This window comes from Lithobates pipiens, unplaced genomic scaffold (assembly GCF_037356315.1).
Source record: "Lithobates pipiens isolate NorthernLeopardFrog02 unplaced genomic scaffold, aLitPip1_a1.2 Scaffold_1, whole genome shotgun sequence".
Lineage (NCBI taxonomy): Eukaryota > Metazoa > Chordata > Amphibia > Anura > Ranidae > Lithobates > Lithobates pipiens.
The window spans coordinates 223,799,104-223,826,968 of NW_027507685.1; the positions used below are offsets into that span (position 1 = coordinate 223,799,104).

The window sequence follows — 27,865 nt, forward strand, 5'->3', positions numbered from 1 at the left end:
TACTATTATTTTTTGTTTATGGGTGGTATTTTGTGTACTCGTATAATATTATGATATAAAAAAAACAGCATCTATAGGATGATAAGTCCAATTTTCCTTTAAATCTAAATAATTTTCTGTCTTTCTAATTTGTAACATCTCCCGTTATTTGTCCCTTGAACCTTCCCGCAGGATGGCGTTCTATCAAGGGCAAGAGCATTGGCATCCGCCCGTCCTGTGTCATTATTCCACCATCTCTCTGACTGGTAAATACACAAGTGCCCAGTTGGAATTTAAATCCGTATCTGGACCCCCCCCCCCCCCCTCACCCCCCTGGGGAGAATCCAATTGATGCCTCCCTTAGAAATGTTGACATCATCTTTAAGGCTAGTCTATTGTTTTGACAAATGACCTTTAAGAGGGGATCAAAAAAGAGAGAGAAGCCAGCAGGACAGCGATGACATAAAAAAATAAAGATAAAAAAATAAATAAAAAGGAATGAAAAAAAAATAAAAAAGGAGAGAAGGAGGAGGGAAGAGAAGTGGAAACGGAGGTGGAGGAGAGAGGAACAGTGGGGGGGGAAACACAGAAAAGGGGAATTAGAGAAAAAAGAGGAGGAATCACAGAGGAAAGAAGAGAGAGGGGGAGAACCAGAGAGGAGGAGGAGGAGGGGAGGGCGACTCACAGACAGGCTGCTATTGCTGCTGCTGCAGGAGGAATTGGTGCAGGATCAGGAGAGAGCAAGCCACCGAGGGGGGGAGACTGACAGGGGGCGAGGAGAGATCCCCGTATCCCGAAAAATCCATCTGAGGACCCCCCCAAAAAAAAAAAACAGCACACCCCCCCCCCCCTCCAGAGATATGTCCAGCGAGAAGACAGGTGAGAGAGTGATCAGAATACAGATGCGCTCATGGACCGAGCAAAAAAAATGGGGAGGGGATATTAAGAGCGATTCCAAATGTTCTTATCCAGAAAATCACGCACCTGTGTTCCGCTCGCCCCGTAATAAATGATAACGTATCTTGTCTGTGTGTCTCGTGTTGTGTTGGTGGTCCATCATTCTCATCTTCGTCATCATCGTCATCCTCATTGACATATAGGTGCTGGTCAGATGCATGGTGAAGAAGAAAGAATGGGGGGCTGTGTGTGAGTGTGTGACTGGCACCCCTAGATGTCAGCCTGCGCTAGGCCGGGTACACTGTGGGCACCTCTGTGTGCATCAGTATGTGTCCAAATACAGATGTCACCATATGCCACCTATGTATTCATACATGTCCAGTGTCACCTATGTATTCATACATGTCCAATGTCACATATGTCGCCTATGTATTCATACATGTCCAGTGTCACCTATGTATTCATACATGTCCAATGTCACTGGGTGTCACCTATGTATTCATACATGTCCAATGTCTCCTATGTATTTATACATGTCCAATGTCATATATGTCCCCTATGTATTCATACATGTCCAGTGTCACTGGATGTCACCTATGTATTCATATATGTACATGTCACCTATGTATTCATACATGTCCAATGTCACCGGGTGTCACCTATGTATTTATACATGTCCAATGTCCCAGTGTGTCACCTATAAATTCACCTATAATGTCACTGGGTTTTACCTATGTATTAATACATTTCCAGTGTCACCTATGTGTTCATACTTGTCCATGTCACCTATGTATTAATACATTTCCAGTGTCACCTATGTGTTCATACGTGTCCATGTCACCCATGTATTCATACATTTCCAGTGTCACCTATGTGTTCATACGTGTCCATGTCACCCATGTATTCATACATTTCCAGTGTCGCTGGGTGTCACCTATGTGTTCATACATGTCCAATGTCACTGAGTGTTACCTATGTGTTCATACATGGCCAAAGTCACTGGGTGTCACCTATAAATTTATACATGTCTAATGTCACTGTGTGTCACCTATATATTGATTTCCAGTGTCACTGGGTGTCTCCTATGCATTCATACATGTCCAATATCACTGTGTACCACCTATGTATTCATACATTTTCAGTCCCACCATGTGCCATTTATGTATTCCTACATGTACATGTCACCATGTGGCACTTTTTCTATTTTTACATGTACAATGTCCCCCTGACAAGTGCGGTAGTATAAAATACAGTGAACCTATACATAATAATAATTATATATATTTTGTATGTGTGTGTGTGTGTGTGTGTACAGTATGTATAGAGTATATGTGTTGAGTGTCTATATATAGAGTACTGTGGCTGTCCCTGTCACTTCTTGTGTGTTCTGACCTGTTATTGCCCCAGGAGGTTGTAATCTGCAGCTCTGTGTGACAGCGTCCTCTCCTCTCTCACCCTATCTGTGTCCGCTTCACTTTCTCTCTCTCTTTCTCTTCCTCTCTCTTTCTTTCTGTCATTCACATTCACTGTGTCTTTCTCGCCTTCTCTCTCCTCTCTCTAACTTCTATCTCTATCCTACTCCCTCTCTGTACACTTCTCTCCATCTCTCATTTCCTCTCTTTCTGCTTCTCTTTCTTTCTCTCTCTCTTTCATTCCCTGTCCTTCACTTTTCCTCTCTGTTACTCCCTCTTTCTCTCTCTTTTCCATTCCCTCCATTTCCTTCCTTCCTTCCAATGTTTTTTTTTTTGGTTTTCTTCTTTTTCTTCCGGCCATCTTTCTCTTTCCACTGATCTCCCTCTCTATCTCCATCTCTCATTTCCTCTTTTCTGCTTTTCTCTTTTTCATTCCCTCTCCTTCACTCTTCCTCTGTCACTCCCTCTCTATCTCTTACTCATATCCTTTCTCCTTTTCCTTCTCTCTGTCACTCCCTCACTTCTCTCTCTAACTCCCTTTGGCTTTTTACTTCCTTCCCCTTTTCATTTCTCTTTTTCTTTCCTTCCTTCCTCCCCCTTTTCATTCCTCCTTTTCTTTCCTTCTTTCCCCTTTTCATTCCTCCTTTACTTTTCTTCCTTCCTTCCCCTTTTCATTCCTCCTTTTCTTTCCTTCCTTCCTTCCTTCCCCTTTTCATTCCTCCTTTACTTTTCTTCCCTCCTTCCCCTTTTCATTCATTCCTTTTCTTTCCTTCCTTTCATCCTTCCCCTTTTCATTCCTTCCTTTCATCCTTCCCCTTTTCATTCCTCCTTTTCTTTCCTTCCCCTTTTCATTCCTCTTTTTCTTTTCTTTCCTTCCTTCCCCTTTTCATTCCTCCTTTTCTTTTCTTCCTTCCCCTTTTCATTCCTCCTTTTCTTTCTTTTGCTTTCTTTCTTTCTTTTTCTCTCTCTTTTTCTTTCTGTTTTTCTTCTTTTTTTTTCTTTTGTTTGACTTCTCTGTCTTAAAGTGTTACTAAACCCAGGACCCTGCATTCACTATATCTGGCCTTCCACTGTACAAAGAACATGGAAATGCAATAGTTTTAGTAAATATTAAACTGCTACATGCCTTTCCTCATCATTAGTATATAGCCGTCTTATGACTTCTATCAGTGTAGGAGGAGTTTTCATTATGCTCTGACTGTCCTATGAGACTGCAGGACCCCTGACCCCCTGTCTGGACAGCACTGATTGTCCCTGTGCTGATCACATGCACCCTCCCAAGAAAAAAAAAAAACTCTCTAGCAATACACACCAAACTGAGCATGTGCAGCCTGTCCCCTAGCCTCTGTTCAATTAGGAATAGATTGGGGAGTGTAGAAGAAGGGAAGGATCAGAAAAGCCTGGATCAAACAGCCTGTTTACACAATGCAGACGATTAACCCCTTAGGTTCCACAGTAAGTATAATAAGCACGCTTTGCTGCATATACAGACTGACCTTACTGTTGTGGGTTTAGTAACACTTGAATTCCTCTTTTTTTTCTCTCCACTTGTCTCCCTGTCTTCTCTCTCTATTTATTGCTTCTTTCGTTCTTTCCTTCCCTTTGTCTCCCCTCTCCCTTTCCCCCTCTTTATTACCCCTTGTCTCACTCACTCTCTCTTTCTCCTCCTTTCCCTAGGCCCTCCAGACTCTGGACCCCACAGCTCTCCCCCACCTTATAATCAGCCCGGAGGGGAAGGCCCCTGCAATGGGGTTATTCCAGGTTATAATGATCCACCACCCCAGCCATCCAGCGCTACCCTTCCCCGCCAGGACGCCCAAGGATACCTACAGGAAACGCCTTTCACAGGCCCACCACCAACCCCCCAGGGGTATGTGGTGCAGACGCACACTCCCACGGGGACCATGCCAGTAGGAGGGTATGTGCAACAACCCGCCGGGTATCCAATGCACCTTCAACCCTGCACGGCCTATGTTCCAGTATACCCCATGGGAACGGTAAGTACTGCAGAGGTGAAAGAGAACATCAAACACAGTTTGCATGGAAGATTGACTTTAAAGAGAATCGCTCACAACTGGGCAAGGATCTGAATATTCAGGTTCAGTATACCTCCATAACTCCCAACTGTCCCTGATTTGGAGGGACTGTCCTTAATTTGGAGCAATGTCCTTCTGTCCCTCACTGCTCCCCACTGTCCCTCATTTGGTCTGATCTATATAGATGTATATAAAATGCACTTTTTACCTATCAAAAAGTGTTTTCTAGCGCTAAACCTTTCATCTGTTTTCTAAATAGTTGCATTTTTAAATTCCAGAAGCCAATATAAAGGAATAGTATTGGTAAAAAAAAGCACTTGTGGGTTCAACCAATCTTGTTTTTTGTACAATTCTCCTTTATGGGGGCGTGGCAAGGGGTGTGTCCTGTGCCTGCATACTTTTGTTGATAGGTGTCCCTCATTCCCATTTCAAAAAGTTGGCAGGTATGTACCTGTGCAGGCTTACCCATGAAGGATTTATATAACACTCTCCTATTGCGCTTTACCTGCTTTGCCTGAGCCGTTTTCTTGTTTAATAGAGTCAAGGGAGAAAGGTTCGCTGAGGTCTGACCGGTGCTCACTGTCTGATGCCTGACACCATGCTGATATTATGCAGTTGTCAGTATGTAGTCAGATAGCTGACTCTCAAGTAACAAAAGCTAAATAACAGGGATATTATAATTCTTTCATAGTTTTAACTTTTTTTTTCTTTTTTTATTATATATATTTTTTTAGTTTTGTATGGTGTGGAAGGATAACAACCATGCTTTGGTTATTACTGCCACCTGAGGCCCCCGTAAGAGACATCTACCCTCACTTCCTGTCCTGGTGATCATGGTTTCACCAGACAGGAAATGAGCTCCCTCAGTAGGGACACAGACAGAAAAAAAATCACAGGGGTTCTAGTTTTCGCCTGCTATACTAGAATACTGTAAAAACCCAACAGGAGTTCTAATCCATCCATACTACATTCAAAAAAGTTTTGGCTCGTCATACATTTTAAAGCTGAAGTTTAATCAGTTTATATTAGACCTTCCCTCATTTCTCCTCTCTTCCATCATCAACATGGTGTAGCGCTACCCTCTGCAGGAGCCGCTGGAATATTTGGGTTCTCTGTTTGTCATTGAGCCCTGGGCAGAGCACCAACCCTGCTGACACCACCAAAGTACCTTGGCCAGGTAGTTTCCTGGCTGTCGGACAAAGAAAAAAATGCGCACACACTTGATTAAGCCCTGGTTCACACTCTTGTGCAACTTGAGAGTTCAAAGTCGCATGACAAGTCCCGCCCCATTAGCAGGAATTGAACCGTTCTAATCGGAGTCGCTCCGATTTAGAAAAAGGTTCCTGCACTACTTTTGGTGCAACTTCAATACGACTTGCATTGACTACTGGTAAAAAAGTCATATGCAAGCCACGATTAAGTCACGCCAGCATGTTGGATTCAAAGTTGCTGCAGTGTGACTGGGGATAAGTTGTACTAAAGGGGTCGTTTTAAAAAAAAGTAACAAACATGTTATAGTTACCTGCTTTGTGCAATCGTTTTGCACAGAGCAGCCCCATATCCTCCTCTTCTGGGGTCCCCGTCAGCACTCCAGGCCCCCCCACTTCATCGGGTGCCCCCAGGGAAAGTCACTTTCCCTGGGGGCACCCCTGCGGGCTCGATCATGAGTCCTGCTGCGGCGTCCATTGACACAGACAGTGGGAATTGGCCCCGCTCCCATGTCACTGGATTTGATTGACAGCAGAGGGAGCCAATGGCTCCTGCTGCTATCAATCTGTCCAATGAGGAGTGAGACAGTGGCTGGAGCCACTGCGCTCATGCACATCTCTGGATCGGATCGGCTCAGATAAGAAAAGGGGGAGGGGTCTAGGGGGAGTTGCAGCACAGAAGGTTTTCCACCTTAATTCATAGAATGCAATAAGGTGACAAACCTTGAGGCTTTACAACCAAAGAATAGTATGGCAGGCAAAGTATACAGTTATCTGAAACTATTGTTAAGGCCGGCCATACACGGTTCCAATCTCGTCAGTTCAGCAGGAACTGGCCGAGATTTGAACCATTAATGGGCAGGCTGAATGTACCAAGTTGATTGATCAATCAACTTGGGTACAACCAGCCTGTCAGATTCACTTGCGATTATCGCAAGCAGCTGCTTTAGACGCTAGCAATAATCACTGTCTACTCCCAGAGGGAGCAGATGATGGCTCGGCAGGAGGGATTTCCCTGTATGCGCTGTCTGTGTTGATAGGGGAATCCCAGGGAACCCGCAGTTGCAAGAAAGAAATTTTCACATCTATGGGCTGCCTAAGCGAGGTAATACAGTAAAGGAACAATGCAAACACAGCACAGTATCCCCTTTAAGACATGCCCACCCATCCTGCAGTACTGAAGATGTACAGTAAGGGCCGGTTCACACTGCGGCGCGAGGCGAGGCGACACGGCTCGCCTCGCCTCGCTCCCGCAAGTCGTCCCCATTGAGTACAATGGAACCGTTCTGAGAGGAGCGACTCGAGTCGCTCCGACTCAGAAAAAAGGTTCCTGTACTACTTCGGGGCGACTTCGGGGGCGACTTGCATTGACTTCTATGCAGAAGTCCTCTGCAAGTCGCCGCTGACCCCCCCTGCAAGTCGCGGCGAGGAAGTCGGAGACGCCTCGCCGCGGCTCGCAGTGTGAACCGGCCCTAAACAATAGATCTAGGACTGAGAGATTTTCCTCAAGTGAGCAAAAGAAAAAACACAAGGCTAAAGCCGCGTACACACGGGCGGACTGTCTGGCCAACTTAGTCCGTCGAAACACATTTCAGCGGACAGTCCACTCGTGTGTGGGCTTCAGCTGACTTTTTCAGCGTGCAGTCTGGCGGACTAAGTATTTCGGAATTTCCGTAAAATTGTCCGTCAGACTTTGGTTTCAGCAGACAATCCGCTCGTGAGTAGGCTAGTTCGACGGACTAAGTATGGCGCATGCTCAGAAAGGATTTACACGGCGAAAGGTTGCATTGCTGTGTATTGGACTTCCTATTTCTAGTCCCGTCGTACGTGCTGTACACGTCATCGCGCAAACTTTTGACGGACTGTTTTGCATCCGTGTGTGGTCAAGTCCGTTCATTCGAAAGTAGGACGGACTGTCCATCGGATTGTCTGACGGACTAAGTTGGCCATACAGTCCGCCCGTGTGTACGCGGCTTTACTCACTTGTAGACCCTCAATTGGAAGAGACAAAGTTTTTAAGCTTCAGAATGTTTGTCAAAGCTACCACCCACAACTAAAACTATGTATGGGGTTTTTTTTTGCCGGCTTAGTTGGGGCCCTTAGTTGGCACGCAGTGTAGGGTGCAGTCCCTTTAAGGTGTTTAAGAAACAGATCAATCCCTTTTAGTAGTAAAGTCATGTACAGAGTTCTCCTTTGTATGCAGGATTGGTAGGAAAGGTCACTTTAAAGCGAAATTCGGCTAAAAAAATAAATATGTAAAAGTCAGCAGATGCAAATACTGTAGCTACTGACTTTCAATAATTGGACACTTACCTGTCCCAGGGTGCAGCGATGCGGGGGAACGATGCCCCGCTTGTCTCCCCCTCCTCTCTGCGGCGCCAGCACTGTAACTGTGGGCGTCCGGCTGTGGCTTCACAGCCGAGCAACCACTTCGCATGAGCGTGCCATGACTGGCCGGGCAATAATCTGGGTCCTGTGACTTGTCCCAGATGATTGCCGAGAAGGAGGGGGGAGAGGTGATCTCCCTTCCTGTGCGCCGGGAGGAAGTGGGAGCTGGGACCCTCTGAAAAGAGGGTACCGGCTCCCACCCACCCAAAAAAAAACAACATGCCAAATGTGGCATATCAGGGGGTCACCTCCCTTAAAGCGGAAGTTCAATTTTTGGGTGGAACTTCGCTTTAAGAATGTTGATATGTAGACAAGAGTCACTTTGGTGGTTAAATTGCTGGTAACAGTCATTTTAAAAAAAGAGAGGTGGGAGGATTGTAAGATATATGTCCCTTTAGGTGGCCTAAACTTGGGCTAAAGTAAATATAAGTTCTGCCTAGCATGGGATAGCGGGGTTAACGCTGTCAGATAACCTGCAGGTAGTATTGGTAGAAGCGGTTAAGAGTGGTAGACTGCAATGGATGAGCTCTTGCACATGTGTAGATTGCATAAGCATGGCGGACTGCAGAAATAGATGAGCTAAGGAATCTGTCGATTGTAGAGGCCTGTCCTGTACAGTGTCCTTAAACTTGGAGTAACTTCAACAGCAAACACACTTGCAACAAGGGTAACATTACGGGGGTTAGGAACTATCTCACCCGATCCCTATGCCAAGGAAAGCGTAGGATGAGCGTCCAGCTTTTAAAGATGTGGCGGCGACGATGATCTCCCAATCCGACGGCTAGCAGGTCTTCACTAGACTGCCTTCTCAGGTCACCCGGCTTTCCGATGGCACTTGTGGCTTCCTGGCCCAGCCCAGGCCCACATGGTTCCACACAACTCCCCTTCACGTGTTCTTCTAGCAGTCAGGTCTCTCTCTCTCCCTACCTTGTGTTCCCGGGCTTTTTCGTTTATATGCCCTCGCCCCCTGGCAAGTGCTCCTGGGCTGTGTAGTTTGATCTCAGCTAAGCTGTAGGAAAATTTCTGCTTCCAGCCAGGGCCGTTTTTAAAGCAGGGCAAAAGGGCCAGCTGCCCTGGGCCCTGTCATTGTTGTGGGGCCCAAAGCAGCTGCCACATACTTGCCAACTATCCTGGTTTAAATTCCCTTGTTCCTTGAAGTTTTAGTCCTGTGCAGTGTCCCAATATCTCGGTGTGAAGTGCTGCTACTAATTTTGCCCAGCTCTGCCCTATTGTTGTGTACAGATGACTCACCTGCAGACCCTGTGTTTACATGTAAATAGTGGCGCCATTCATATGTATATCATGCCCCCCCAGGTCAAATCCACCATCACCTATACTGAATGCTGCCCACTGGGGAGGTAAAGGGGCATGCTTGAAAGTCCTGCCTACAACTGTGGTCATTAAGACATCTGCCTGTTCTGCAAAGGCAAGCGAATAGGTGGTCCAAAGATGAGCAGAGTAGGCAGGTAGAGTTAAAGGGGGTAGAGGGTTGGTGTGGAGAGGATGGGGGAGGTTTGGAGTGGAGAGGTTAGCAGGGGTTTTATGATGCAAAGGTGTACTGACAGGGTGGATAAAGATGTAGGTCGCGTGTGGGGCAGCCCATTCATTTCAATGGGCTGCTCTATGTGCTAGAAATGCGGAAGAAGGTCCCTAACCCTTTTTCAAAATCACACGGTGCCGAGGCATATGTCAGCAGATGTGTGAGGGTGTCATTAACAAATAATGGCATTACTGTGTATCTGCTAAAGGGCAGCTGCAGATTTTACATGTGTTCCTGACACACAAATGTGAACGCAGGCTAAATTTCTCAGTTACATTGGTGGTCAGTGTAAATCTTCTCATTACATTGGGGCTTGGTGTAGAATCCTTTCATTCATGCCTGATCTGATACAGTAAACCGATTTTGAGTCTAGCTGCTATTTATTGTATATCTCAGAGCAGGTGGAGAGCGAAATTGCATGGGGGGGCGGGTTGGGCTTTGGCGTTGGGGGGCCCCATGAGAATTTTTGACCAGGGCCCAATCAATATTAAAGACAGCCCTGCTTCCAGCATTCCAGCATACAAGTTCCAGCGACCCTGCACTCTTGTATTGGACATTGCGATGAACAGAGTTGTTGAACACTGCCATCTTATGGTCACAATAAATATCTGCATTACAGTAACAATGTACAGTGTTACAATGGTAATGAGATTTCTAAATAAAACCTTTCAGTTTTCAATGCATACCTTATTTTAGACCCAGTGAGTGTCATCACCGGGTCTCTATGCTTCTGTATGCAATACAGGCAAATAATTGCTGGTGTGAGCATTTGCTACTCAACAGCCATCATGCAAGCTGTGGGCTGGCTTTTGGGAGGAGTTATGCAAATTTTAAATACCTAGCTAGGAGGCTGTCAATGTGAAAGAATGAGTGTTCCTAAGCAGGCTGCATTTGCATTTAGATCGCCCCCTATGACTGGAAGAACTGAAATCCAAGTTCAGCTTTAAAGTGGAATTCCAGGCTATTCCTAACGAAGCTTAACCCCTTAACGCCGACATAACATAAATATGCAGCCTTCGGCTTGAAGAGGTTGTGCCTGGGTGAGGAACAGGGGCGTAACTATAGGGGGTGCAGCAGTAGCGACCGCAACCGGGCCCTGTGATGCAGGGGGCCCATGCAACCCCCTCTACATATGGCCAGCAGCAGCATAGGCGGCTAGGGGTACCAGTGCACCATGCACACGGGTGGCTGGAGGGTGACTAGCAGAGCTCCATGCTTGACTATCGCCAGGGGAGGGCTGACAGCCTTAGGCCTGGGGGGCAAGTCCAGTCACGTGGCCCACTTTAACCCCAAATAAGTTCACTATCTATGCCCACCTTGTATTACAAGGTTACCCAGCAGAGCCCTACAGGCCATGATAAGCTCCCAGCAGGACCTACAGGTGCATGGCCAGCTCCCAGCCTGTGGGTCCTGCTGGGCACTGGCCATAGCCAGCTCCCAGTAGGACCAACAGGCAGCGGTGGTGCGTCCATAAAGGCGCATGAGCGCTGCCCCCCTGTCACTCGCTCTCTCACATAGATAGATTGCATGAATCTATATATGGTTGCTGCTGCCGCCCCCTATTCATGTGCCTGGTCCTTTGTTGGGCGCCATGCATATGAATTACAGCGGTGGAGTTTCTTTGGAAATGCCTGATTAGAGCCATAGGCTCAAATAGGCTTCCTGATTAGAGCCATGGGCTCTAATAGGCTTCCAAAAGGGAAAACAGCGGGCACACTGCTGTGCGTTCGCCGATTACTTATTGGTGTGTTAGAGAACTGAAGACATTGCTTTCCTAACACTGACCTGGCTCACAGCCAATCAGGTTGCTCAGGTCATGTTACCTGTCACCTGATTGGCTGAAACAACAGGCGCCGCTATTGGACGCCTGATGGGAGGAGAGGACGGGAGGAAAAGAAGTGCAGGAGACGCATGAAGGACCCACTCGTTGTCACCTGCTGCCCCACAAGACAGGGCAAGTGCAGGGCAGAAGGCAAGCGGGTGGCACACTGTCACACTGGCAGCATTTGATTGGCACAGTGGCTGCGAATAATTTTTTTTTTTCACATTTTTTTCAGTTTGCCCCCCCCCCCCCCCCCCAAAATATTTTAGCACCAGCCGCCACTGCCAACAGGCCATGATTAGTTCCAGCAGGACCCACAGGGAATGGCCAGCTCCCAGCAGGACATCATGTACTGTACCATTCCCGAGTCTTTTCTGCAGGTGATCCCTCTGTGTAACGCGGGGACAAGGTCATCCAGTGCCCAGGCAAAGATAGCAAACTGCGCCCCCCCCCCCCCCCCCCAGGTGGAAGAGGGAATGGGGGTAATAGTGCCATAATGTTTGTGACATGCTGTGGGGTCACTGGAAGGAAAAAAAAAATGCTGCTGCATTTCTGTCAGTTTGAGAAGGACTGATTGATAACTATGTCAGTGCCATCCAGTGCACTGCGATAAAATGTAGAATTACTGTATATTATTGCAGCTTACTGCACCGCACCTCTGGACTGTACTGCAGTGTAAATGGGGCACATAGATAACAGCTGTATTCCATGTGCTCTAGCAGTGACTGGTATTTTTTTCAGTGTGGAAAAATGCCAGTCACTGCACTAGTGTGAAAAAGCCCAAATTCTGTAGTATAAGTTAATGGAGAGTGAAGGGCTGCATGTGTTAGACTGAGGCATGATTCTGACAGAACTATTGTATTAGGCAAAAGTAAGCTGGGATGGAAAGGGTGTCAGCCCAAGTACATGTGTGGAATGCCCAGAGCTGAGAGGCTACAGTGATTTATATGAGGAGAGCAGAATTACAAAACAGGAGAGAAGATAAAATGAATGGGAAAAAGATAAGTGAATTGGTGCAAGGAGAGTGTGACTTACCTACAGCAAGATTGTACCGACCAGGAGAGATGAGTGCACAGAGGGAGGGGGAGGGGGATGAAGCATGAGTGAAATCAGCCTGGAATAAATGAAAGAATCTGAACAGAAACAAACGTGATGTGTCCTGGAAGGAGAGAGAGGTTATAGGAGAGCAGCCAGTAGGAGAGGTAACACAGCAGGAGGAGAATGATAGCTTGAAGTTGCTGGCTGACCGGCCCCCCTGTGAAGTGATGGGTCTCCCTGCCGGGAATAGAAGTTACCTGCTTCGCTGCTCAGTTCCCTCCAGTCTCTACCCACCAGACTACAACTCCCAGAATGCAGCGCAGCAGCAACACAGCCAATCAGCGGCCGACTTCCTCAAAAAAAAAAAAAAAAATATGTCAGCCTGTTTTGATTAAAAGTTAAACGGCCTGGGGGGAGATTTCCACCCTGCCCCCCGGCCCAGCCCGCCCCTGACTATCGCACTGGCTGCTCTTTAGTTGTGCATTCCCCACATGACCTGTGTCCTCGGCTGGCTCCTCAGAGTACCCCTCTCCTGCTCCATGCATTGCCGCTCAGTCCAATGTCTGTTCTCCCCAGCCAGAGTCCCGCCCCCCCTGAGTCCAGCCCACACTGCACTGCATACTTCTCCCGGGTAAACAAACTTTAAGCACACAGATGCAGTGCAGCCCTATGAGAGCTCCCCGGAGGACACTGCAGGCTTGTCTGCCAGCCCCCCTCCTCCCCCGTCATACACAGATGATGAAAGGTCTTTCTGGGAGATATGCTGATCACCTGTCCAGCACACTGGATGGAGCCCAGGCCAACATGGATGAGTGCGTGGCCTGCAGCTTGGTCATAGTGATTGAAAGGACCCCATCCCCCACACGCCATTACATACCCCCTCCATCTCCCCCTGGGAACAGGGACCCCTTCTCAAGTGGAGACAGGGGCCCCCACCTCCCCTGGGGACAGGGACCCCTTCTCACCTGGGGACAGTAACTTCATCTGTCCTGGAGAAAAGGACTTCATCTCTACTGGGGACGGGGACCCCATCCTGCCTAGGGACAGTCCCCCAATGGGGCACCTAAAAATGTAAAAAATATAATAATAAAAAAAATACTGATACGAGTGGTGGAACTACAGGGCTCACAAAGGTCATACCTGTGACCACGCCCTGGAGTTCCACCGCCGGGCTCGGAGGGAAGGGCCCTGGCTGGGGTTCAGGGGGGCCCTTCATGGTTTCTTGCATCGGGGCCCTGAAGGTTCTAGTTACGCCACTGGTGAGGAATGCAGCTGCAGGCATCACCTGGTGCCATTTTTTAGAGGCTTTCTTGTAATAACAACTGATGTGGCTAAGCTGACGCTTGGCTGCTATTACAAGCAGCGGGAGGGACATCCCCCCCCCCCCCTCCTGCCACCCTCCTTTGCACCCGTTCCACCGGGAGGCCCGAGCAACCAGCCGGCACATCCGCTGGTTGGCCTTAGATCCGAACGGAGCCGGAATTGGCTTTGATCGGGTCTCCGATCTAGTAACCCCGAAAAGCGATGTCGTGACATCACTTCCGGTTTACTGGAGACTTAAAGGCGCCTAATTTTAATTTAAAAAATGACAGCATTAAAAACAGCCAAACTTGGCGTTTTGAATGCTTTTAAATCCAAAGGATTGATTTGGGGTCTTATAGACCCCAGATCTCTCCATAACGAGTACCTGTCACTGCCTATTACTGTCACAAGGGATGTTTACATTCTCTGTGACAGCAATAAATGTGATCAGAAAAAAAAAATGTTAAGCGCCCCATGCCTCCGTGCTCGCGCACAGAAGCGAACGCATATGTAAGTCACACCCCCAAATGTAAGCCGTGTTCAAACCACACATGAGAGGTATCGATCATTGGAACGAGAGCAATAATTCTAGCACAAGACCTCCTCTGTAACTCTAAACTGGTAACCTGTAGAAGTTTTTAAAGTGTCACCTATGGAGATTTTTACGTACCATCGTTTTAGCCACTCCACGAGTGTGCGCAATTTTAAAGCATGACATGTTAGGTATCTATTTACTCGGCGTAACACCATCTTTCACATTATACAACAAAACTGAGGTTCACTGTTTTTTTTTGTTTTTTTTTTTATTTAAGAAAGTGTATTTCTTCCAAAAAAATTGTATTTGAAAGACAGCTGCGCAAATACCATTTGATATAAAATATTGCAATGATTGCCATTTTATTCTATAGGGTCTCTGCTAAAAAAATATATATATATATATATATATATATATATATATATATATATATATATATATATATATATATATATATATATATATATATATATATATAGATAGATATAATGTTTGGGGGATCTATGTAATTTTCTAGCAAAAAATACGGATTTTAACTTGTAAGCAACAAAAAGGCTTAGGCATGAAGGGGTTAAACCTGCACCCACCTTCCTTCTAAGTCCTATTTCACCTACCCTGTAGAAGGAAGATGCTTATACTTACCTATTCTGAGGGTAGTCCAGTCCGGTCACATGATCGGCTCCCAGCAGCCGGTGCCAGGAGAGAGGAGGGACAGCTGGCAACGGAGGCCCCAAAGAAAGTCTATGAGTGAAGTCACCAGCCATCCTTAGATGTGGTGGCTGCATCAGTTTTCTTTTCCTTGGCTCTTCCCCCCTCTGTTTTCACCTGGTGATCTGGCCGGAACACACCTCCTGTATTAGAGTGCCCCCACTCTGGATTAACCACTTCAGCCCGGGAAGATTTTACCCCCTTCCTGACGAGCACTTTTTGCGATTCGGCACTGCATCGCTTTAACTGACAATTGCGCGGTCGTGCAACGTGACTCCCAAACAAAATTGACGTCCTTTTTTCCCCACAAATAGAGCTTTCTTTTGGTGTTTGATCATCTCTGCGGTTTTTATTTTTTGTGCTATAAACAAAAAAAGAGCGTCAATTTAAAAGAAAACACATACATTTTTACTTTTTACTATAATAAATATCCCCCAAAATATATAAAAAAAACATTTTTGTTCCTCAGTTTAGGCCGATACGTATTCTTCTACATATTTTTGGTAAAAATAACAAAAAAAACCACAATAAGCGTATATAGATTGGTTTGCGCAAAAGTTATAGCGTCTACAAACTATGGGATAGTTTTATGGCATTTTTATTTAAAAAAATTTTTTAATAGTAATGGCGGCGATCTGTGATTTTTATCATGACTGCGACATTATGGCGGACACACCGAACACTTTTAACACCATTTTGGGACCATTGTCATTTATACAGTGATCAGTGCTATAAAAACGCACTGATTACTGTGTAAATGACACTGACAGTGAAGGAGTGATGAAGGAGTTAAGTGTGTCCTAGGGAGTGATTCTAACTGGGGGGGGGGGGGGCTTCAAGTTACATGACAGCGATCACTGCTCTCGATGGCAGGGAGCGGTGATCTCTGTCATGACACAAGCCAGAACGGGGAAATGCCTTGTTTAAATAGGCACTTCCCCTTCTGAGGCTCCGTGACATGATGCGGACATCGAGTCCGCTGGTCCCGTGGCCACTGCTATCCCCGGCTCTTAAAGGGGACGTACAGGTACGCCCTTTTGCCCACCGCTGCCATTGTGCCGATGTATATCAGCGTGCAACAGTCAGCAAGTGGTTAAGGTGCACAGGAGGCACCTTTGGACAGCAGCATTGTTCCTGTTTCTTCTTGGTGGAGACTGCTAAGTTGTTGAAGCCCAGAGCCCCTGAGCAGCAGTAAATCATAAATTGGAACTAAACCCATCGATTTAACGATTTCAGAAAACAGTTACATTCCTGGAATGCTGGGATTGCTAAATGTCACATTTGCTTGTGTCCTCATCCAAACTGTCAAACCATCCAATAGCTGGTGTCATATCTGATTAACAGTGGTGTCTTGTGCATTAAGGGCGCACGGGTGCCGCCCCCTCTCTCCGGCCACCCCCCTCTAGCACCAATAGATAGATTCATGCATTGTATGTATCTATGGCTGCCACTGCCACCCCCCTATTCATGCGCCCAGCCGCTTTTCGGGTGCAGGGAGCCTGAATTACAGCGGCAGGGGGTGGTTTTGAAGGACCTGATTAGGGCCATAGGCTCTAATTGGCGTCAATAAAGGTGACCATGCTTGGCGTTCACAGGTCACTCAGCTGTGTTAGAAAAGCGAAAGAATATTCGCTTTCCTAACACTAAACCGCCTCTCTGCCAATCAGGTGCTCGGATCTGTTACCCATCATCTGATTGGCTGAAACGACAGGCACTGTGATTGGACGCCTGGCATCCAATCATAGCAGAGGACGGGAAGAGACAACGGGAGAAGACATTGAGGAGCTGTCCCACCGAGACAGGTAAATGCAGACGGTGGGCTGGTGGGGGGCACACTGGCAGGATGTGATATGGCACAGTGGCTGCGTCTGATTGGGCACAGTGGCGGCAATTGATGGAACAATGGCAGAAATTGATGGGCACAGTGGCGGCGTTTGTGGGCACAGTGGCAGCAATTGATGGGCACAGTAGCGGCAATTGATGGGCACAATTGCTGCATTTTATGGGGCACAGTAGCTGCATTTGATGGCACAGTGGCTGCGTTTGATGGCACAGTGGCTGAGTTTTATGGGCATAGTGGCGGCAATTGATTGGCACAATTGCTGCATTTTATGGGTCACATTGGCTGTGTTTGATGGGCACAGGGACTGCGTTTGAGCATACTGGCTGCGTTTGATGGCACAGTGGCTGCGTTTGTGGGCACAGTGGCTGCGTTTGTGGGCACAGTGGCTGCGTTTGAGGGCACAGTGGCTGCGTTTGATGGGCACAGTGGCTGCGTTTGATGGGCACAGTGCATTTTATGGGGCACATTGGCTATGTTTAATGGGCACAGGGGCTGCGTTTGATGGCACAGTGGCGGCAATTGATGGGCACAATGGCTGTGATCGATGGGCACAGTGGCTGTGATTGATGGTACAGTGAGGCTGCAATTGATGGCACAGTGGCTGCACCAACCGCCACTGCTGATCACATGTGCAGCATCATGGCAGTTGCAGATCAAACATAGACCAAGATGGCAGCTTCCTTCGGTGAAATGAATAGGAATGTTTAGTTCCACTTTGAGATAAATACAGATGGTTGATCCTCCCCTCTAGCTACCCACCTAAACTGTGCAAAGGTGCCTGGAGGGGCTAGCACATATTGCCCGAGCCGTGATGCTTTGTGGCATGGCAAAAATGATATGGCATTTTGTGTATAACAGGCAGTACCGGCGCCAAATGCAACCGCCAACCAAATGCTCGACTCATGGTTGTAGCTTGGAATTTCAATAAGAAAATCCCTGTTCGGTTGAAAAAAAATGGCAATCAGAAGATGAGTGTATCGCAGGGTTGCCAACCGCCATTAAATTTACTGACAGTTTGTAAAAATCACAGATTTTTTTTAAAACTGCCAGTAAATGTCAGGGGCTGATCATTTCATGCTGTGTTGACTTTTTAAGTGTAATTCAAGCAAATTACTTTATTATAGGTATTGTCAGTGTTTCCATATCATGTTTATACTGTTCAAATATTCACTGTGTTAGTTTTCAATAGGAGTTCTGTAATTTCTCAGGTTGCCAGTAAAAAATGTGTTTTCCGCCAGTAAATTTTCCATGTTTTGTCAGTAAAAAATGCTGCGGGAGGTTGGCAACCCTGGTGTATCGCCTCCTGACTGCCTGGCAGCCGCTGCTTCTACTGCCCTCTAAAAAGCAATCTACCACGGATCGCCTTTTAGAGGGGCAGTAGAGAATGCCACTTATGTGAACATGGCCTGATTGTCATAATTGGAATTGTATCATTCATTGGCTTGGCTCCAAGCAATTAAATATCATGGCATTTGTTGTCTGTTACTTTTGCCCCTGAAATGCAATGTCGAGGAGTGTGCTGGGTATGCATAAAGTCCTTCCCTAGTTGCCAGGTTTCTGCTATATTTGCATATATGCCAGCACAGCTACACCATCTGTAATAGGACACTAGAGTTCTGCTATCAAGTGCAGTTTTGTAGCTCTATACTAAATCTGTGAACTGCTGGTGGAGAAAAACGCATTAACCCTTTGTTCACATTAAATGGGGCTTTGAAATAGCACGACTTCATCTGAAATCGCATGATTTCAACGCCGCATTTCAGTGCGATTTTAAAGACATCAGTGCGACTTCATGCACAGATGTCTATGCAAGTCACACCTAAAATTGGCAAAAGTAGTGCAACTACTTTTTTAAATCAATGCGGCACCGCAAAGTCGGCGTTGCACCGTTTCGAACAGTGCTGTTGCTGACAATAGAATGCGACTTGTCATGCGATTTCCCCTTTTAAATGGCATGACAAGTCGCTCCAATGTGAACGAGGGCTTAAGGGTCCGTTGAAAGAAAACTCTTTTTTTTTTTTTCTACTTTACTTTGACGTTCGGAGAACCCAGCAATGAGTTCCTTACTCTGGCATGAAGTGTCACTGCTCCTGCATCTCCTGCCATGAAAAATAAGCAGTGATGGCAGGTGGGCGGAGTTGGGAACACAGTGGAGAAGATCCCATCGACGGAAAGTCCCCTGAAAATCTGAAATGACAGTTTGAGAATCAAAATCTCACTTTGATTTTTATTTATTCATGTGTTAGGTTCCCCAAAAGACAAAGTACATTCAGTTGATAAAATGTGTTGCACTACCCAAAAAATAGATAAGATGGATAGATAATAGATAAAATAGATAAGCACCCACTAAGTGTAAAATGTGATGAAATTAGTAAAAATTCAAGACTGCCTGGGAATACCAGGTGCCGTAGTTTTTTTTTAAATATCTTGTTGTCGTCGACGACCTGTTTTATATTTCTGCTTGTTTGCTGAGGTGACCATCTCTCCGTTTGTCAAGAGGGTTGAGAGTGGCTCAAAAGATTGCTTACGGCCACATCACCCTGAATGCGCCAGATCTCGTCTGATCTCGGATGCTAAGCAGGGTCGGTCTGGTTAGTACCTGGATGGGAGACCGCCTGGGAATACCAGGTGCCGTGGGCTTTTTTTTTTAACGTGTTGTTGTCGTGGACGACCTGTTTTATTTTTCTGCTTGTTTGCCGAGGTGACCTTCTTGGCGTTTTTCAAGAGGGTTGAGAGTGGCTAGGAAGATCGCCTACAGCCACATCACCCTGAATGCGCCCGATCTCGTCTGATCTCAGATGCTAAGCAGGGTTGGGCCTGGTTAGTACCTGGATGGGAGAAAGCCAACCCAAAACATCAAAATTCATATAAACATAAATAAATATCAAACTCATATATAAATCCATCAAATGAATAAACAAGTCAATTCATATACTCTATACAGTGGCAATAGAAAATAATCACTCCCTTTAACATAATCATATTTTGTTGCGTTGCAGCCTGAAATAAAGACAGAAACAGTTTTTATTTTATCCAGCTGTAGTTACTCAGTGCAAGTTATAACATCCAAGTGAAAGATGTAATACCAATATGTCAGAAAAAAATAAAACAAATTCAAAAACAGAATCACTGAGTTGGAAAAAGGATCACCCCCATGTGTCAGTAATTTTGTTGGACCACCTTTTGCTATAATTACAGCCTTTAGTCTGTTGGGATATGTCTCTCCTAACTTTGCACATCTAGACTTTGCAATATTTGCCCATTCTTCTTTGCAGAACTGCTCAAGTTCAGTTAAATTTGATGGTGACTGTTTGTGAACTGCAGTCTTAAATTATTCCACAGATTTTCAATGGGGTTTAAGTCTGGGCTCTGACTAGGCCATGCAAGGACATTCACATTTTTTCTCCTTCAATCAATGTGTCGTCATTCTTGCTGTGTGCTTTGGGTCATTGGCATGCTGGAAGGTAAACCTTCTTCCTATTGACAACTTTCTGGCAGCAGATTTTCCACAAGAATTTGAGGGTATTTTGCCCCATTCATTTTTCCTTCTATCCTGACAAGTACTCCAGTCCCTGCTGAAAAGAAACACCCCCAATAATGGGATATTACCACCCCTCCCCCCATAACAGGTTATTACCCCCCCCCCCCACCCCCATAACAGGATATTACCACCTCCATGCTTTACTGTAGTAATGGTTCCATTTGGATGGTGCGCTGTATTGAATTTCCGCCAGACATTGTTTGGTGTTTAGTCTCATCCGACCACCTTAAACACACCTTGAAAATTCTGAGGCCACATGGAAAAAAAGGTGTTATGGTCAGATGAGACTAAAATTTTATTATTTGGCCTCAACACCAAACGATATGTCTGGCGTAAATCCAATACAGCTCACCATCCAAATAACATAATTCCTACAGTAAAGCATGGAGGAGGTAATTTATTTATGGTACTTATATAGCGCCGTCAATTTACACAGCGATTTACATATACATTGTACAGTCATATCAGTCCCTACCCTCAAGGAGCTTACAACCTAAGGTTCCTACCACACATTCATACATTTACCAGTACCAAGTTAGACAGGAGCCAATTAACTTACCAGCATGTCTTTAGAGCAGTGATTCTCAACCAGGGCTCCGTGGAACCCTACGGTTCCTCCAGAAGTTGCTAGGGGTTCCTTCAGCATTGGGCAGTTCCTGCCTCTCAGATAAGTTCCCACCGACACCATTGATCTTTTCAGCTCTCTGTAAGGAGGTAATTCTTCCCAATGACCACAAGTGTAAGGACCATTCCTCTCACTGACCACCACACTAATGTATCATGAGTTGTAGATTTCTAATTTTTAGCAGGGGGTTCCCCCGAGACCAGAGAACTATTTCAAGGGTTCCTCTGTGTTGAAAAGATTGAGAAAGGCTGCTTTAGGGTGTGGAAGGAAACCGGATTACCCGGAGGAAAACCAGGCACAGGGAGAACATGCAAACTCCAGGCAGATGGTGTCGTGGTCGGGATTCGATCCAGCAACCCTTTTTTCTGCTAGGTGAAAGTACTACTACACCACTGTGATGCCCATATCGTGTTATGGAGGTGGTAATAGCCTGTTATGGGGCAGGGGCTGGAGCACTAGTCAGGATAGAAGGAAAAATGGATGGGGCAAAATACCGTCATATTCTTGAGGAAAATCTGCTGCCCCCTGACAAAAAGTTGTCAATGGGCAACGACCCAAAAGCGCACAGCAAAACTCACCACACAGTGGTTGAAGGAGAAAAAGGTGGATGTCCTTGCATGGCCTACTCAGAGCCCAGACTTAAACCCCCTTGAAAATCTGTGGAATGACTTGAAGACTGAAGTCCACAAATGACAGTCACCATCAAATTTAACTGAGCAGTAAATATGTGCAAAGTTAGTAGAGACATATCCCAACAGGCTAAAGGTTGTAATCAAAGCAAAATGCGGTCCCAACAAAACACGGACATAACGGGGGTGATCCTTTTTCCAACTCAGTGATTCTGTTTTTGATTTTTTTTTCCTGACATGTTGGTGTTATATCTTTCACTTGGATGTTATAAGTTGCAATACAGCTGGGTAAAACAAAAAATATGTCTGTCTTCAATTCGGACGGCAGAGCAACACAATCTTATTATTTTAAAGGGGGTGATTCTTTTCTACTCATTGTATATAATCCCCAACCATTATAAAAAAAAGGTTAATATGATGAATAGTCCCAGCGAAGTGCTGACGATTGTGCGGCCATGCAACGCTGTACCCAAAAAAAAATAATGAATGTTTTTTATTTCCCCCACAAATAGAGATTTCTTTTGGCAGCCTTTGATCACCACTGCGTTTTTTTTTTTTTTTTTTTTGCTGTAAACAAAAACAAAATTGATAATTTTGAAAAAAAGCAATGATTTTTACTTTGCTATAAAACATATCCAATAAAAAAAATGTAAAAAAAAATCGAATTTCTTCATAAATTTAGGCCAATTTAGGCCAAATTTAGGCCAATATGTATTTTTGTTGGAAAAAAATCCCAATAAGTGTATATTGATTGGTTTGCGCAAAAGTTATAGCGTCTACAAACTATGGGATAGATTAGTGGAATTGTTACTCGTTTTATTCTTTTTATACAAGTAATGGCAGCGATCAGCGATTTATAGCTGGACTACAATAATTACAGTAGACAAATCGGAAACCTTTTTTTTTTTTTTTTTACCTTTCTAGAAATCAGCAGATTTATTCAGCCATAAAAAGTTTTAACATGATCAAGAGTTTTTCTTTTATCATATTTTGTCCATTGTATATAGCAGTGATGGCGAACCTTGGCACCCCAGATGTTTTGGAACTACATTTCCCATGATGCTCATCTACACTGAAGAGTGCATGAGCATCATGGGAAATGTAGTTCCAAAACATCTGGGGTGCCAAGGTTCGCCATCACTGGTATATAACATTGCATGTTGGTGTTATTCTGTGGCACACAATCCTTGCTCTGATTGTTCAAATCATAGCAATGCAAAAAAAGATTCACACGTGCACGTTTTATCGGAGAAGTGACATCCTTGGTGTGGAATATTACTGTGCTTTGTTCTCCTTGGAGAGACCATAAAGTACAAAACCCTGATCCATGAGTTCCCAGTACACCAGGGACGTGCGGTGAGGTCAGTGGCTGGTCAGGCACTAGCTAGAATCAGAGCCAGATACACACGGGTTACATACGCCGCGTTCGTGCGTTAGAGCAAGGGCAATAATTCTAGCTCCAGACCTCCTCTAACTTTAAACATGTAACCTGTAAAAAAATTTAAAGCGACGCCTATGGAGAAAGTACTGAAGTTTGGCGCCATTCCACAAGTGTGCGCAATTTTAAAGTGTGACATGTTAGGTATCTATTTACTCTGCGTAACAGTGTTTTTATTTTATTTATTTTTTATTCATGAAACAGCTTCTTTCCAAAAAAAAACGCGTTTGAAAAATTGCTGCGCAAATACCGTGTAACATTAATTTTATTCCGTAGGGCAGGGGTAGGCAACCTTCTGAGCACAGTGCGCCAAAAAATATTTTCAAAGAAATTGAGAGTGACGATTTTATAACAAAAAAATGTAAATTTCACACTCTCAATCATAAAAAGGATTTTTTTATAAAGTAAATGCTGTAAACTACTTGAGCAGTAGTGAGAAATTAACATCCTGCAGCCCTAATTCATGCACCTTCACACCTCAGACCACTGTACCCCCCTGCACATCTGCCCCACCACTGTACCACCCTGCACATCTGCCCCACCACTGTACCACCCTGCACATCTGCCCCATCTCTGTAACCCCTTTCTCATCTGCCCCACCAATGTTCTCCCTTTCTCATCTGCCCCACCAATGTTCCCCCTTTCTCATCTGCCCCACCACTGTACCTCCCTGCACATCTGCTCCACCGCCGTACCCCCATGCTATTCTGTCTCACTACTGAGCCACCTTCTCATCTGTCCCAACACTAAATTTATCTGCTCGTTTGCCCCACCACTGTAAGCCCCGTTCTCATCTTCCCCAACAATTTACCTCCTGCACATCTGCCCCTAAATTGTACTTCCTTCACATCTGTCCCTCCTCTGTTCCCCCTGCTCATCTTTCCCCCCAATGTATCTCCTTTCTCCTCTGCCCTGCCACTGTACCCCCCCTGTACATCTGCCCCACCTCTGTACCCCCTGTTGCTCTTCTGCCCCACCGCTGTGCCCCCTGCTCTTCTGTCCCACCGCTAAACCCTCTTCTCATCTGCCCCAACACTGAACCCCATGCTTATCTTTCCCACCACTGTAACCCCCTTCTCATCTGGCCCAACACTGAACCTTCCCCCCAGCTCATCTGTCCCACCACTGAAACCCCTTTTCATCTGCCCCAACACTGAACCCCCCCTGAGAGAGAGGTATCACCGCTCCAGGTAGGTCAAGCGACAGTAGAAACCTTTTCATGCAGCTTGGAAGCCCAGGTGCAGGCAATGCATATAGAAATCAAAAACAGGAAGAAGATCTGGACAGCCGCACTCAAAAAACATATATTTTGCCTTCTATTCAAAATTTCTCGTGAACAAAAATACAAGCCACAGCAGGAACATACAGGCTCTAACGCGTTTCACACTGCAATGTAGTGCTTAGTCATAACTGTAACCCCCTGCTCATCTGCCCCATCACTGTACCGCCCTGCTTTTCTGTCCCACCACTGAACCCCCTTCTGATCCCTTCCACTACTGTACCTCCTGCACACTTGCCTCACCACTATACCCCCTTGCTCTTCTGTCCCACCACTGTAACCCCCCTGCTCATCTGCCCCATCAATGTACCCCTTTTTTCATCTGCCCCACCACTGTACCTCCCTTCACATCCACTGACGTATCCCCCATGCTCTTCTATCCCACTACTAAATCACCTTCTCATCTGTCCTAACACTGAACCCATCTGCTCATCTTCCCCACCAGTGTAACCCGCTTTCTCACCTGCCTCACCAATGTACCTCTTGCACATCTGTCTCACCTCTGTACCCCCCTGCTCTTCTGCCCCACCTCTGTTCCCCCTGCTCCTCTGTCCCACCAATACACCTCCTTTCAGATCTGCAGATCTGCCCCACTGCTCTACCCCCCCCCTGCTTTTTTGTCTCACCCCCCCCCCCCACTCATCTGCCCCATTACTGTACCCCCCTGCTCTTCTGTCCCACTGCTGAAGCCCCTTCTCATCTTTTCCACCACTGTACCCTCCTGCTCTTCTGTCCCAACTCTGAACCCCTCCTGCTCATTTTCCCCACCGCTGTACCCTCCTGTTCATCTGCTCCACTGCTGTACCCTCTTCTCATCTATGATATGCCTGATATGCAGAGTGGTGAAAGGAAGCAGAGATGAGACACATCTACCTGTCCTGGCACACTCATCCTGCTGATCCACCTCTCACATCCAGCCCACGGGCTTGTATGGAATGTATGGGATGTATGTGATGTTACATACAAGCATCTGGAATGGATGCGCAATGATGAGCTCAGGCCAGGGGTATTTTCTGAAAGCAGTGGGCCTGTGTGCAGGATCATAAATTGGGCCCCCGCAGCTGAGAAAAAGTGCGGCGTAGCAAAAGTTGGGTGTGATTTTCATTGCGGTGAATACTGACTGTGGCTTAAAGGGACACAGAGTGCCGGGGTTCAGTAGTAAGTGACAGCAAGTGATGCAAAGGTTCAGGAATAATTTCAACAAAGTTCCCAGAAGCTCAACAATAATTCCACAAACTGTCACCTGATTGGTTTTCTCAATCACAGTGATATCCCTTCTTTCTGAGATTGGTAGTGGCAACCAAGTGAGTCATCTTCCTCCAGATGGTGGCCGGGGCTAGCAGGACTGTGATTTGGCTTTAGCAGTGGTCAATGACAGCCATACTCTTCTTGGAAACAGGGACTGCCCCCCCCCCCCCCAGCAGAACTGCACCCAATCTCTTCTCCATCACAAAAGCTGATGATCGCAGCTACAGCAAAGTTAGAAACCAATGTTTCCCATCTTTTAAAATATTTGGGGGCACAGTACCTCCCCCTTAGTGCAGGAGCGGAGTAGGGAATTCTGAAATTGGAATGCATTAATGTCTCAATGACACTTCCCTGCACTGCTCTACTGATGGGGAGGGAGTCGAGTGCCGGCAAAAGAGGCTTCACGTGCCGGGGGTTGCCTACTCCTGCCCTAGGGGGTCTGCTAAAACAATATATATAATGTTTGGGGGTTCTGAGTAATTTCCGACCAAAAAAAAATTATGATTTTTTTACATGTAGTAGTAGAGTCAGTCAGAATTGGCCTGGGTGGTAAGGGGTTAATTACCATAAGTAAGTAATATACAAATAATTATTATATATTGTTTTTAAGTTAATTTACTACATTTTCAAAAACTGTACTCAAGCAGGTGGCTTAACAGACAAATTACTGAAGTTTGAAGTTATAACTTCCAGCCAGTAATTTCATAGTAAATTGATAAATAATAAATGATTATGTTATAATATATAGTATAATAATATATGATTTAGCGTGATTAAAACAGTACTTTTTCAGCAGCGGCAGATTCTCATTCTCCCTCTTAACTGTGTGAGAAAAACATGGGATTGTGGGTAAATATTATACACATAAACACATTTTTTTTCCTTCTAGTTAAGAGGGCTGGCATAGAGTGTGTGTCTTTTAGAGACACGCCCCCTTCTATGACACTGCAGTGAGAGGTGTGCCTCCACTGCAGCATTTTTATTGGACAGCTGGGGACAATGGTACTTTACCATTGGTCCAAAGCTCCAAGTTGTATCTCCGAAACCATAGTTGATTACCACATTTTGATCAGTGGTAGGCTACTCACGCCCCAAGTTTGGGGTCTATATGACCCCAGGTTACCAAGCTACGACCCTTGATCTTTTTTTTTTTTTAACCACTTAACAATCGGCCCATAGCCAAATGATAGCTACAGGGCGGTTGCTTAATTCTGGGAGGACTTTATAGTACGTCCTCCCAGAATTCCACTCTCGCACACCCCCTGGGGCGCGCACTCGAGGGCATCCATGACCACCGGGTCCACAGCTCATCGCGGCCGTTTACCACGTGACCGATCTGTCAAATGACGGAGTGATCACTTGTAAACGAATGTTATGACGCCGGTTCCTCCCTCCCTTCTCTGTACCAATCGGTACAGTGGAGAGGAGAGATCAGTATCAGCAGCGCTGTGGGCTTGATTTGTAGTGCCCACAGCGCTGCTCACCGACAATTAACCCTGCAATTCCCTGCCAATACTCTGCAATGCCCTGCCAATACTCTGCAATACCCAGCAATTCCCTGCCGAAACTCTCCAATACTCTCCAATACCCAGCAATAATCTGCAATACTCTGCAATAGCCTGCAATACCCTGCCATAAATTGCCATACCCAGCAATACCCAGCCATACTCGGTGATACCCTGCAATACCTAGCCATACTCTGCAATACCCAGTCATACTCGGTGATACCCAACTATACTCTGTGAAACCCTGCAATACCCAGCCATAGTCAGTGATACCCAGCAATACCCAGTTATACTCTGCAATACCCAGCCATACTCGGCCATGCTCAGCCATATCCTGTGATACCCTGCAATACCCAGCCATACTCGGTGATACCCTGCAATACTCAGTGATACCCAGCCATGCTCGGCCATGCTTGGCTGTACTCAGCCTCTGTATGTTGCCAGGCTGTGGAAGTCTCGCACATGTGTTATCGCCGTACTCAGGAGTAGGAGAATCTATTTTGGGGTGTCATTTTTGGTATGTACATGCTATGTGTTATAAATATTGTATAAATGGACAACTTTGTGTTAAAAAAAAAAATGCATTTTAACCACTTCCCGCCCACCGTCCATCATATGACGTCCTTGACTTTGTGCAGGGATATCTGAATGATGCCGGTAGCTACAGGCATCATTCAGATATCAGCTTTTTCAGCCGGCGATTCCTGCTGCTTGATCGTTCTTACAGTAGGTGAGAGGGGACTCCCACCACCCCCCCCCCACCCCCCCCCCCCCACCCCCCACCCGCCGCCGTCCGGTGCTTCTACCGACTCGTCAATACGATCAAAGCCAGAATCTTTTTTTATTTTTTATTTCAGGCTTCTCAGCCTAGAGGTGAGATGTGGGGTCTTAT

At 46.0% G+C, this 27,865-nt stretch overlaps 1 protein-coding gene and 1 pseudogene across 1 annotated transcript in view; both read left to right on the top strand.

Annotated features, from left to right (window-relative positions):
* Positions 1–707: 707 nt before the first annotated feature.
* Positions 708–27,865, top strand: part of PRRT1 (proline rich transmembrane protein 1) — a 59,714-nt gene continuing 32,556 nt past the window's right edge. Inside the window, exons 1-2 of the mRNA XM_077483550.1 lie at positions 708–858; positions 3,966–4,285. Of these exons, the coding sequence (XP_077339676.1) occupies positions 840–858; positions 3,966–4,285 (339 nt within the window). The 5' untranslated portion in view covers positions 708–839. The remainder of the gene's footprint in view (positions 859–3,965; positions 4,286–27,865) is intronic.
* On the top strand, positions 19,231–19,348 carry LOC143989155 (5S ribosomal RNA; annotated as a pseudogene).